This window comes from Eptatretus burgeri, chromosome 1, assembly GCF_056783735.1.
Source record: "Eptatretus burgeri isolate ZD-2024b chromosome 1, Ebu_testis_v1, whole genome shotgun sequence".
NCBI lineage: Eukaryota > Metazoa > Chordata > Myxini > Myxiniformes > Myxinidae > Eptatretus > Eptatretus burgeri.
In genome coordinates, this window is record NC_140961.1 from 75948374 (window position 1) to 75962841 (window position 14468).

The following is a 14468-nucleotide window of genomic DNA, read 5'->3' on the forward strand; positions in this document are numbered from 1 at the left end:
TACTATTTACATTAAATTAGTGGTTATATTAAAAAATTTCCAACACTCATACAATGAAGGTGGAGATTTTTGGAGATAAATCAGCAAAGGTTTATCAATAAATCCAATGAGCTATCTGAACTTGTCTTTCAAATACCAAGCGAGATCAATCAGATTCAAATACTGCAACTGGCAAACTGCGATTCTCAGCCGACATTCCAGTTCCATGCATATCAGAAATTATTATCCCCGTTGGACTTGGTCTGAAACGGGGAATAATGGATTTGGTCTCGATTTTCGTGTCCGTGCGCGTGTGCGGACATGTATGCACTGATTTTATTCATACTTGGCACAAAGACAACACAGGATGGCATACATATGCGCCTCATTTTTTTTTTGAGATCAGATCCAAGATGGCCGACTGGCGGCCATTTTAGTTGTAAAAAACCTGATGTTGAATACGTCCTCAACCATTTCTCGGACAAGCATTTACCGATGTTGTTCAAATCGTCGCTGAATTCAACCACCTATTAATTTTGGGGTAAACATAGGCCGAAAGGTCAAAATAGGCCAAAAATCAAATTTGAGCTAAATTTTCTAAAATCCTCAATTTTAATAGGATTAGCTTGAAATTTGAAGAGCATTTGCATGTCAGGTCACTGAATTCAACCACCTATTGTTTTTGAGGTCACCATCGGCCAAAAGGGCAACATAGGCCAAAATGTCAACATGGGCCAAATTTCTAAAATTGTAAATTTTCATCCGATTGCCTTGAAATTTGAAAACAATTTCCAAATCCACTTACTGAATTTTCAAGCACCAATTATTTTTGAGATCAACATCGGCCAAATTTCTAAAATTGTCAATTTTCAACCGATTGACTTGAAATTTAAACAGGATTTTCACATCCGCTCACTGAATAGAACCACCAAATATTTTTGAGGTCAGCACATGCCAAAAGGTCAACAACTTAGGATCACTTTCTAAAATCCTCAATTTGCATAACATCGACTTGAAATTTGAACAGGATTTGCATATCAGGTCAATGAATTCAACCACCAATTAATTTTAAGGTCAAAAGGTCAACACAGACCCAGTTTCTAAAATTGATAGATAGGGCCAAAAACTATCATTATAATCTCAAAAAGTTGTGGACGAGTTTGTTAGGTGACAAAAACAAGCGGAATCAATTTTGTTTCAGATCTAGCCCATTAGTCGGATACAAAACATAAACTGTTCAGCCTGACGGAGGTATGCGCTCTTCCAAATGCCTTTCTACTTTGGTCTGCTTTGCCAAATGTCGCTCTATGAGTGATTTTTCATTTTTTCATTCTCACGAACAAATTGCATTTTATGATCTGTTGAGCTTTTTCATTGCTGTTGTCATTGTCATTGTAAAGACTTCATCAGGAGCCTTTGTGAGGTTGGACAAGCACCAAATATAGACAATTTAACATTATCTCTCATAGAAAAGCTTTCACATGTAATACGACAAAAAAGGATTTCCATGGAAGTTTTTAACCACAGTTGTCACAATGCAGCGCATCACATGACAGGATGCAAAAGGCAGTTTTCACGTGACCTCGAAATGCGGAAACTGGTTTTGTTCAGTGACAATTCCAGGTACTCATTGTTCAAGTCTGACTGGTGGGGGGGGGGGGGGATGTGGGATGCGTTAAAATGCAAACTACAGAATTGACAACGACGACCGCAAAATCTGGAAGAAATGGGGAAGAATCCCAAAGTCCAACCAATTCAAAGCTGACAGTACATGATCGAATAATCGTACTATTTGTGCTGGGCAAATGAAAATCGCTCAGCGGAAAACACCTTGGAGCCTGATTACTCTATTTAATGAGGTACATAATGCTAATTGCAGAACTTACACCACACCATACCCTAAAATCTCAGCTAGTCATCAATTTTGAAAAGCGTATTGTTTTTGTGTTCAGTTGTGATGATGGCACACAAGGCGGATTCCATGTACATTGTATTCAATGGTAACACACTACGGCTCGTGATGCTATTTCAATAAAATAGTTTGTTTCTTGACTTTTTTGCAGCATAATGTTGAAGAAGTAATTTCATTATGACACATTATTATTCAAGGACATTGACAAGGTTGGAAAAGAAAACCACAAACACAAAATAATCGTTTTAAACCTGCAGACTTGTGTTATATTGACAAAGAGAAGGACTTTTGGCATCTTGGTATCAGCAACAAACTTCATTTTAGTTGATTTTGAATTATTTTCAAGATGATTATTGCATCATTTAATTCATCTACAACAATTGCGTCAAAAGTAAAATATATTTTTAAAAAACTTCACCAAAGCATATGTTTGCAATTAAATTATAAAAAGCCATGGTCTCAATACTAAACCATTATTTTATCCAACTACATTTGCCTCTTAACAGTCTCTATATACAACTACGATTTTCAGTTATTCACTTTATTCTCTACTCATCACATTTGGCTGCCTCTTACCAACAAGTAGAATGAAGAATTTTTCTTGCTGGTGAAGGCTAGTGCTGATCTGTGTCGTCACACAGGTAAAACGATGGATGGAATCAACAAGACATTGATCAAGGTATGTTAACCACCATGGGAAACGAGGACAAACTGACGCTTTGGGTACTGACTCTCTTTTGCTCCGATAAAGGGTTAACACCCAAAATGTCAGCTCCTCCTTCTTGCTTTCCAGGTGGTACATCAACCAACAGCATATCAACGTCTTGTTGATTTAAGTCACCACCGTTACAGACATGTGACCTTAACCAGCAACTTTAGCTGAGGAGCCACACCAAAAGCCTTCGGTTTAGTTTGCCATCATGCATTACAGCAAATTAATCGTCTACATCAACACAGGGTCTTTAGAAAAAATCAAGGAAAACAAAACAGCAAAATGAGTTTTTCTTACAATACTTGCTGATTAATTATCCAACATCCTTCCTATAATTCATGGACCTGTGTTTGTGTGTTTGTCGAGCTACTCCTACAGTTTTGGGACATTTACATCCAGACTTTCTACAGAGGATCAACGTGACCCCAATTAATGTATGGGGGTGTTTTTATCTTTGCCGGTGGTCTTGGGGAGGGAGGGGGGGGGAACACAAATCGTCTTCATGTAAATGTGCATCATGTAGCGCCGCCTCCAGGTGGGGGAGCGTATTACAAGTCTTCACCATTTACAGTACAGTATTCCTGTCCCCACGTTTTCCAGTGCTGCGAGGTGTTTTGAATTATAAGCAGTAGATATGTTTTTGTTTCATGCACGTAACCCAGGTTATTTTTTTATTTGTATACAGAGTGGTCAGTTACCTATACGCCACCCAAATAAAGGTATGCATCACAAGAACATGTTGCATGCTTGGAACAAGATTGCCCATAGGGCGGGTACTCAGCTCGTTCACTAGAATTTTGGGGAATGATCAGACATGCACTATTTAATTGGTGTCTCATAAATAATTTTTGATTGTGATCCCTTGAAGTTAGTCATATCTACATTGACCATTCTTACCTTCCAATCCTCGGATATTTGTGATACCTCATAACATGGACACTGTGTGGCTGTCCGCTCCTCCTCAAAGTACAGTAAGTTGAACAATAATAATAAAGATTGAAATTTAGTTCTCGTTTAATTACCTATCACAACAATCCCAAGAACAACAACAATAATTACCTCCACCATTGAAGGTGGGTATGTATTCACCCCTGTTTGTCTAAGAGAAGGATATCTGAAAAAGTTATGGACGGATTCGGACGAAATCTGGTGGACAGGTTGGGTGTGTAACAAAGATTAATTGGTTCGATTTTGGCTCAGATCCGGATGCATATCTAGACTATCAGTGGGATACAAAACGTAAACTGTTCAGCTTGGTAGACGTATGCGCTGTACTGAGTGCCATTATAGTTATAATAGCAATCATAATACACCATCCTCTATATAAAGTAGAGTGCAGTGTAGCTTGCTATAAATTCAGAAGGTGGTCACCGTGTCGAGACCCACATTAGTGGTTAACAGGCCAAAGGGTTTTGTATTTCCTGTGCAAAATGTTATCACGAAAAAACAGGTGCTTCAGATTGGCATTGTTCTGAGTATGTTAAGCATTTAATAGAAAAGGGGCACTGTATGAATAAACTATACAGGATTCCCTCGATCCCCCACACTCCCATATTCCAAACAATAATTTTGGACAGACTAAATTGTACATATGACCTGAACACGTCATGTCCTTCCAAATTTGTTCTTACACTGCAATTACTGTTATACCGTACTTCTAAAAGTTCTTAGACATTGCAGTTTTTTTGAAAAAGAAAAAAGTAATAACGACTTGTACCAGGAGCGAAATATGGTAGCAATACCCCCTCCCTGTTCGAGGTCCTGCTTCTTCTTCTAGTGACAGATGGATGGACGCATCTCGTTTTGGTAATAGTAACACCGGTTCCTCGGGAACAAAAAAAGTTTCAACACCCTTTGGCAGTTGCACTATTATCTGTGTATAGGCGAAAAGTGCAACTTATCTCCCCCTTCTCATTGGGGGCAGCAGGAGAAGGGGGGAATTATTTTGTGCCCATGATAGTATGACCTGACCCTGGGTACCTCGAGCATTTATACAATATTTGGTGAACATTGTTTTCATCCCTTTTTGACTCTATAATGATCAGACATACATATATACATACAAACAGAGAATTGCCATATTTTAGTTTGAATCCCACAAAAGAAACCTTGCTTAAAGTGACTCACACCATGATGGAAAAACTCATACATACCTCTTTCATTTAACCAAATAATTTCAGCTTTGTTTGAACAAAGCAGAACACCAAAGGTCATTATGTTACTTCTTGTGAAAATGCTAATCTAGAGGCATAAAGTGTGAAAAATGTTTTCTCCATTAAGTCACTTCAGAGACCACAATTATTTGTAAGTCATGAACAGGTTGATGGGGGTAGGAGAAACGTGATGGGGATCACAAAATCAACATTAATGCAAAGCAGAACAAGAAAAAGAGCGATCCGAGATTGCAGACCCTCACCAAGACTTGTTTTGTGTGGTGTTTGTGTAGTTCTGTGTGGTGTATTTTGTGTGGCGTTTGTGTACTGGTGTGTTACATAATTAATAAGAGACATAATTAGAACTGCCACTTTATAACTGCTGGCGGTGATGACCGGGTACCAAGACGTCCCGCTTTGATTCAACACCTGACACTGACCCATGACGATTATTAATTATTATTGAATTGAGTTTAGAATGGGATTAAAATAAATTAAATTCAAATCAAATGGAAGACCAAACAGGTACAGTCCTGCATTGGAGTAATCAGAAGGAACCCAAACAAGTAAAGAGCAAAGATGAAGTCATCAGGAAGAACCTGGATAGGATTAGAGTTTCAGATGCGACTCTTCTACCCTCAAACCAATCCAGGCACAGCTAAGTGAGCCTTATTCACAAAATAATAATAATAATAATAGTAGTATTAATAATAAAAAAAGAATGCAGATTAAAAAAAAAAACAATTCTGCTGCCAGACCATGCGTCCAATCAAGTTAAAATTTAAAACATATATTCCCCATCACTACAAGATCATAATTGTTAAGTTTCATGTCGATTGATTAAGCGGTTCCAGAAAAATAATTTTATAAAATATTTTTGCTCAATCCAATATGGCTGCCAGACGATGTGACATCAGTTATTTGTGAATACCCTGGTATCCCCAAGGCTTGGGGAACATTTGTGTGAAGTTTCTCTTCGATCTGTCCAGCCTTTCTGGAGAAGATTTTTTTATCGGTTTTTGGGTAAATCCAATATGGCTGCCAAACCATGTGACCTATTATGTCATATGTCTGAACCTTTTCTTCCTCATGGTTAGGCGGTCATACATGTAGCGTTTCGCCTCAATCTGTTGAGCCACTTCAGAGAAGAAGATATTTTTTAAAACAATATGGCTGCCGAATCACGTGACCGATGGCGTCATCATTTTTTTGCCTTTTCTGTGGACCATTTTATCCCTAGATGACCCTCAAAAATTTTCATTGATCAGATGTAGCATTATACACATGCAATTATGATGTCATAACGAAGGCACCAATGATGTCACAAAAAAAAAATCACTCATTCCCCACGTGGCGTACTTGCCATGTGCCAAGTTTCAATTTTTTTCCCCTTCGTGTGTTTTCAGAGATACAGAGGTCCAAAGTTTTTCCGTTTTTCCAACATGGCTGCCACGCCATGTAACCGATGACATCATAATTACCAATAAAAAAAATTCTACATGAGTAGTCGCTCCGATGGTGAAAATTTCGTCGAGATCTGACAAGAGGTTACGAAGAAAAACGCTAAAGTTTTGTGCGAGCAAACAAACAGACAGACAAACAAACAAACAAACAAACAGACAGACAGACAGACAGACAGACAGACAGACAGACAAACAAACAAACACCAATGCAACACCCTCTCCTTCGGCTCGGGTAATTATCACTGCCATACGAAGACTAATAACGAATGTAAAGTCAATAAAACATCATCCGACCTCAACAGAAACTGTGTACAATAAATGTATTGCAATAACAGGCAATGTGTGTTGGATATTAAAAGTCTTTTTCACTTGATACAGTTCCATCATCAGTTGTTGTTTCCTTACATTCAGTTATCTCCACATCAAAGAAAAACAATCACTTGCTCTATTACATCATCTTCAGTTCCATGTCACTTAAACAAATCAGAAGAATTACCATGTTGAGTTGGCCTGAAATTATGTTGACATAAACAATGATTGAAATCAGAGACCTGTTTTTTATTTGTTGAATTTTTTACTTTTTGTTTTTTGTACGCAATGTCGAGGCTCGTGTCAAAGCTAAAAAGAGAATATAATGTCAGAGATTCTCAAACATGCTGCTACCAATCAGATTCAGGAATACTTGCACCAGCATTTTGTTGTATAATCAAACCAGTCTGCTTTCACATGGTTATCTTCCTTCAGGAGAAGGTCACTTTTTTGTGTTTTTTGCACAAAGCAGACTGAGGATCAGCTGCATTCCTAATACTTCTGCTTCTGGACCTTTTGTGGTCCAGTTCTGGTCTTCTGAGTTCTGGAGTTCTGGATCGGCTGCTTTTGACACTGTTGAGCTTAATATTATTTATTGACCATCTTCAATTCTGTCTGTTATTGCTGAATCATGCACATAAATAGTTAAAATCCAAATATACAGATGGTTTATCTACTGTAGACATTGCTCGATATTAATCAGACCAAATTAATCTTTCTGTTGGTGTTCTTTAAGGATCTGTTCTTGGTACACTCGTTTTTTCTCTTTATCTGAATCCATTGGGTACAATTTTATGGAATTTCGAAATCGGCTTTCACTGCTGTGTGAATGATATCCAGATATACCAGTCCAAATTGAACCTGATGAAAACTCTGAATTCCTATCTTTCTGTAATTCAAATATTATATGGATGATCCATGAACTTTCTCAAACTCAATCCTACAAAGACTGAAGTGTTCATCCTTTTGAGTTGAGTTTAGGCATTCAGCCTTTTCACGTGCAGTGTCAGCCGTGCTGCCATTTGAGGTAAGGGAGGGGATGGAGGGGGAACACACCAGAAACAGACTTAACGAGACAGCACCAGGATTTGGAGGAGGGAGAGAGGTTTGAGAGCCCAGACTTGAGATTTGAAAGATGTTGTTTTCTGGCTCTCCTGAGGGTAGACACACACTTGTTCCGAGCTTTGTGGTAGGAACTGAGATTGCCTTCAATAAGGTGAAGGCAGGTTGGTTCAGGAAAATTGCCTCGCCACAGCCTTCAGTGTACCACAGGAGGAATGGTAGGGCAAACGAAGATGAGATGTGAGTGTGTGAGTGTGTGAGTGTGTGAGTGTGAGTGAGTGAGTGAGTGAGTGAGTGAGTGAGTGAGTGAGTGAGTGAGTGAGTGAGTGAGTGAGTGAGTGAGTGAGTGAGTGAGTGAGTGAGTGAGTGAGTGAGTGAGTGAGTGAGTGAGTGAGTGAGTGAGAGAGAGAGAGAGAGAGAGAGAGAGAGAGAGAGAGAGAGAGAGAGAGAGAGAGAGAGAGAGAGAGAGAGAGAGAGAGATTTTCTTTGAAAAAATTCCCAGGACGAGTTGATGTTGGTGAGAGTAGAAATGGGAGACCAGTCTACAAGCTTGATGGCTGCTTGAAGACCATGCCAGTCAGCCCGAGTGAAATGCCAGACTCGGCACTGAGGTGGATCTCTGATAACAGCCAGAGAGATGTCCACTTTAACAGGCATATGGTCAGATGAACCGAATGAAGCAGAAGAACAGCAGCAGACATTTTCTGGGAAATTGGTCAAAATCAATAACATCAAAAAATCAAATAACAGCGTGCACACAAACGAGGAAGAGGTTAAGCCTCAAGGAACCCAATCTGAAACGTCCGACAAATACTCAGAAATTGGCACACGTTTGAAAACAAAACCAAAGTAGAAATACAGTAAATATGGAGACAACAAAATAACATTAAAAAACATGACAAAAAAACAACAACAGGGAAAACAATGAAGAACATGACCAAAGCTCAGGAACTGGAAGTAAAACCGAACCGGAACTGGAAGTGAGGGTGCAGTAGGTCCCAGAATGTTCTCTTGTAGGATGCAAAACTTTAAGAGCCATCGGGATGGATATGTATTGCTTACAGACGTGAAGAGAATCCATCAGCCAGTTGAGGAGAAGACCCAAATACCCTTGGAAAAAAGTTTAATGACAAGGGTTGGGAGCCAGATGGTGTCAAATGCTGGTGAGATTGCTCTCACCTCTTGCTTGCGATTCAGTGTCTATCCATTGCTGAGTTAGCAGAAAGAACACTTCTAAGGTGGAGTCATCAACACAGAACACAATTCGGTGATCTGAGATGAAAGAGTTGGGAAGAGGTTGGCCTTGAGGTCTGCTGAGATTATTGATTCCATTACCTTACTGATTATGGAGAACAGACATACGAGTAAGTTGTACAGAGGACTGTCTTGGCACCCTTATTATAGATAGAGACAACATAAGCCACCTGCCATAAGCCATAAGTAAGAGCGAGGCAAACTCCAAGAGGATATGCAGAAGAGTCCACTAGAATAGCACTCATCAGGAGAGCGCATACCTCCGCCAGGCTGAACAGTTTACATCTTATATCCAACTGATAGGCTGGATCTGGATCCGGACCTGAACCAGAATCAAATCGGCTTGTTTTTGTCACCGAACCAGCTCATCCACCTAGTTTCGTTGGAACTCATGCACATCTTTTAAAAATACCATGGTATATTTCATTTTTGGCCCCACCTCTCAATGGTGAAGAATCATTTAAGAAATTGAATAATTATCATATCTGGATCCAGATTCAGATCTTCACCAAAATCTAATTGATTCGTCCTTATCATACACTCAACCTGTCTAAGTTTCGTCCAAATCTGACGAGAACTTTTTTGAGATATCCTGCTCACAGACAAACAGGGGTGAAAACATAACTTCCATGGTGGTAGTGGAGGTAATGAAAGAGGAACATCTCGCTCAAATGCAGTGGTACACTGAGGCCGTCGGGAACAATTTCTGGTGACGAGTCAAGGTTGTACGGATACTTGTCCACCTTTGCAGGTGAGAAGCTCACTCCAGAGAATTGTTTTTATGGGGGGAGGAAAATGTGTAAATGGAGTGGAGGGATTGGAAACAAGGACCTTTTGAGAAAATACATGATCCAAACAGTCCAGATCATGAGCTGTTTCCGTTATAACTTCATCCTTAATGAGCAAACGGACCAGAACATATTTTTCAGAACAAGAGCATGTTCCTGAGGTCGTTTTAAATGGTTACCTCCAGGACTTGGGAGATGGACAAAAGACTGTATGGTCTGATATCAGGTGTGCCTGGTGTTGTATCTTTCCTCTCAGGATGGAAACAAATTGCGAAGTGTCTTATGGTTCCCATTATTGTTGTAGTATTGGCCTTGCATACAAAAAAGCAGGATAATGTGGAATAACATTGGGACGTGTGTGTGTGTGTGTGTGTGTGTGTGTGTGTGTGTGTGTGTGTGTGTGTGTGTGTGTGTGTGAGAGAGTGAGAGAGTGAGAGAGTGAGAGAGTGAGAGAGTGAGAGAGTGAGAGAGTGAGAGAGTGAGAGAGTGAGAGAGTGAGAGAGTGAGAGAGTGAGAGATCACAGATCACAGATGAGGCCATTCGGTCTGCCTCTATTCGAGCCTGCCTTGTTATTCAACCAAACAATGACACATGGCAGTTCAATGAAGATGGCAAATTAAATTGAGTTTCAGCAGTGTATATAACTTTTATGAGGCAAGTTTCAATTTCCCAGTTTGAGCCTTGATATTAGTTTGACAGTCCGGCATCCTGCTCTGCTTGCAAAGCTCACTGTCTGTGGCATACAAGGTCATCAGCACACAAGCCTCTCTGACTTCCTCCATTCATGCAGTCAACACACTGAAATCAACATAACCCTCTTTTCCTCTCTCAGTGGAGGCAGAAGTACCCAAAGACAGTGTATTGGACACAGTAGTGTTCTTCATATACACAAACGACCTCTTCACTGCTCGAGAAAAAAAACTTTCTTCCCTTTTTCAGATGACTCTGTATAGTGCTGAACAGGACCCCCATCCCACTGACAGGCAGACAGCAGCTGCTTCACTCTCTGCTGATCTGGAATTGATTTGATTCTGGTCTGACATATGGAAGAAGTCTTTCAATCCAAGTATATCTCAGTCTCAGGCACTGTCACTCCAGCAGGATTGTTAAATGAACTCACTAATATATTTCCATTATCAAGCTAGTGCCTTCAATGTGATGGAAATTGAGGATTTTAGAAATCACACCGAAGTTCCTACCTTTGGCCTATCTGGACATTTTGATCTATGTTGGCCTCAAGAATAATTGCCAAGTTGAATTCAGTGACCTGAAAAATAAATCCTCTTCAAATTTTAAGTGACTCAGATGAAAATTGATAATTTTAGAAATTCAGTCAATGTTGACCTTTTGGCCTATGTGAACCCTCAAAAGTAATTGGTGGTTGAATTCAGTGATCTGAAATATATATCCTCTTCAAATTTCAAGTCAATCGGATGAAACCCCCCCCCCCATCTAATTTCTCAACAATCCTCTGGAAGAAGTCATTTCAATCAAGCTTCTGGGTCTCACTATCTGCCATTATCTTTCTTGGGAAAGCGACATTTCAAACCTTGCTTCCAAAGCCAGTCGCCGACTGGGAATCCTCAGTCGTGCAAAGTCCTGCAACGGCCCACCTGAGCTCATAACCACATACAAGTCTTCCGTCCGCAGCCTGATGGATTACTGCTCTCCCCTCTGGGCTGGTGCTCCCGCCTCTCACCTTTCTCGGCTTCACGCTGTGGAAACCAAGGCATTTAGGATTATTGGCATCTCACATTAGTCTTTAGGATTAGGCTGAGTCTTTGGGCCTCTCACTCTCTCACCACCGGCAGGTCGGTGGTCTTTCTGTCTTCTACCGTCTCCTCTCTGGTCTCGCCCCCCCCTCCCCGCTCTGTCTGCGATATTTCTCCTCTCCAGTCTCACCCCCCGCCCCCTGTGGAAATTGAATTATTAATTGAATGTAAAAATGTAATTTATAATCATGTAAAATGCAAAATTAACTAGTTTAGTGCTTTTAAGAAATAATTTAATAAATGTACATGCTAAGAAAGCTAGTAAAGAGCAGAATACGCATATTTCTCTGATTTAGTCGAAACAACCTTGTAAAACTTAATCTATCCAGTGACCATCTTAGTCAGCAGGGTAAAACATGACTCTCTCCTATCTCCCCCTCCCCACACTGTAAACAAAACTCCAAAACAAACCAAAACCCTCTCTATGTAGTAAATTTGAAGTCCACAAAGTTCCATCTGATATCGTGGTAAAAATGAACATATACTCAATATTCTATGTAGAATGAAGTCTTCAGCTTGCAACTATGTAGCAGGCTGGAGCCTTCCTTCTGTGCACAGAAGTGTCTTGTATTTTACTGAATAAACAGCTTGTATTTGACTTATAGTTTCCTGTGACTAAAATTGTTTCCACACCCCCCCCCCCCATATTTCCGCAGGGTACTCAAGGTCTGCCAGCAACTCCCTTCTGGTAAAACTACCAAAATCACGAATTGCTGCTCACCTTCACTCTTTCATTCCTCATTTTTTCCCGGCTTTGGAATAAACTCTCGCACTCTCTTCAATCCCATTATTCCCTCCAGGCCTTCAAAACAGCTGTTCACCACCACCTCTTATCTTTCCCCATCCAAAACCAGGATTTTTTTCTACCCCTGTTAGTCCACCTCAACCCCACCTCCTTCAAATTCCTTGCTTTCCTTCCTGAAAGTCCCTGTGGTGTCCATCTTGTATAACCCGTGTTCCCCACCCAATCCTCTCCCTTCCACAGATCTCCTCATGTCTCTGTTCACCACTGTTTTGTTCTTACCTCTCGTCTCCCGCCCCCCTTGTTGTGAGTTGTGTGTTACCTCTCATATGAGCCTCGACAGTGTACACAAAAAAAAAACAAGCAGTCATAGACTGGTACTTACGAAATCGTCAACTTGACCTCTGACCCTGTCTAATAAAAGCTGTCTCGAGAGAAGGTAGCGACGCAAAGCAGAAGTTTCTACACCAAACCTCACATAAAACATCCGATTTTTACCAGAATTTTGACAACCGAGTGTTAAGCATGTGGAGCTGTTGAACAGCTCCCAAGATGAGAGCAGCCATTTTTAATAGGATTACCTTTTCTTAAATTGAATGTAGCATTTAATTGAGGAAGCCAAAGCATTTAAGATGCTCTCAGTAAGCTACAGTTTTTGACTGTTGGTAATCAAAGCAAGTCGGCTGTAGGCTGTCTCTATCTCTATCTCTATCTCTATCTCTCTCTTTGTCGTGCAGCTGAACATCTGGCTTTCTTGTTGGCCCTTGTAACAACATTCTTTGAGCCTTGAGCTCGGAGAAGCCCGATCATAAATCAGCACTGTTTTGGTATAGTTCAAAAGGGAACATCTTGCAGTAGAATGAGAAGATAATATATATTGTGATAAAGATCTGCCTGACCGATAACAGATCTTCTTGCTAGTGAAAAGATCAATGCTTTGTCAGGCCAGGAGAGAACCAGTGCTGGGGTGTTGTTACTTTCAAAGAATACGATATCTAAGAAAGAAAATATAAATCTGATGAAAGTTGGGGAAATCATGAAAACAGATGAGCAGGAAAAAGTATATATAAAGTAAAGCAAACTGCTTGCGGGCCAGAGTTTGACTGAGCTGGGATACTGTAGGTAGTCTCTGTCTCACTTTGTCATGTACTCTTTTGATGTGAATTAAAAGGCTCTTCTCTACCATGATCAGTGTGGACATTGCTCGATTTCAATCAGCGGTGGAACATGATCTCGACATTTGGCGTAGTGCGGCAGGATAAGACAGACGAGGGGGGAGGGGGAGCTGCTGCCTTGGTGAGACAAATGAGGACAGAAGCCGGCCGGCTTAAAGATAAGGTAAGAACTGCCTCTTTTCTCACACCAGGGCATGCAACTTTGCTGCCTCTTTGTGATCTGTCCTTATCTTAAAGAACGGAAAAAGAGGGAGCTTTATGCACATCAAAAAGAGGGGTACCCCAGGGGTTTAAGTGTCTAAGTGTCCGAAGGAGGGGTTGAAGGTGACGCTAGCAGGCTCATCTAAGAAATCCCTGGAGGACAGTGTCTAAGTGTCCGAAGGAGGGGTTGAAGGTGACGCTCGCAGGCTCATCTAAGAAATCCCTGGAGGACAGTGTCTAAAGGGGAGATTGCAAGGTACAACCCTGGGAGGGTAACCTGAGAAATCTCCGAGAGACAAGGTATTTCTGTGGGAGATTGAGGACGTGGAAGGTGTGCAAGGGAGTGTGAGGGCTCGTGGAAAGGTGTGAAAGACACCCAACCCAACGCGAGACCACCCCAGGCAAAACACTGACCAGTCCAAGAATACTCTAGAAATGATCAAGGGAAAGTGTGAAAATAAAGCTGTAATGGAAATTATGGACCAAGGTCATGTGATGAATTAGAATCATGCTATGAATGAATATAAAAGTACCCATATGCATTCCTAGAATAAAATTCGTTAAGATATGCATATGTGAATAAGCCCGAACCAAACTTAAAGCTTGTAAGATGTGTAAGGAAGAAACATGACAAATAAATAATGTTGGAAAAAGAAAAAAGAAAAGTTGTAAGTGTTAAGATTAAAAGAATAAGTTGAGAAAACACCTTGCCCCACTCATGCAACTGCAGTGCATGGAGCGGGGGCAATCAAGAGAGAATACCAGGTAACCCATCTGAGGGTTTCCTTAATCCGTCGAGGTTGTGTCCAAACCTGGAAGGTACGAGGTCGCTGGCCACGACTTTTGCCTTCCCGGTGAGGAGGTGGCTGAAAAAAACGCAGGGGGAAGGGAAGGTTACAGTGCAGCCAACTCAAAATCGGGGTAATATCCATTAAAAGAACAGGA

At 40.7% G+C, this 14468-nt stretch overlaps 1 protein-coding gene across 6 annotated transcripts in view; it reads right to left on the minus strand.

The window, feature by feature from the left end:
• The window catches only part of LOC147034779 (uncharacterized), a 160129-nt gene that overhangs the window by 67080 nt on the left and 78581 nt on the right, over positions 1-14468 (minus strand). For 2 of the 6 annotated variants that reach the window (XM_085888853.1, XM_085888860.1), the window contains exon 3: positions 14336-14389. The exons of 3 other annotated variants lie outside the window; for them this stretch is intronic. In XM_085888853.1, coding sequence (XP_085744979.1) covers positions 14336-14389 — 54 coding nt within the window. Of the gene's footprint in view, positions 1-2467; positions 2611-14335; positions 14390-14468 lie in introns of those variants that run through there. One more of the 6 variants, XM_085888886.1, reaches the window with a different exon arrangement.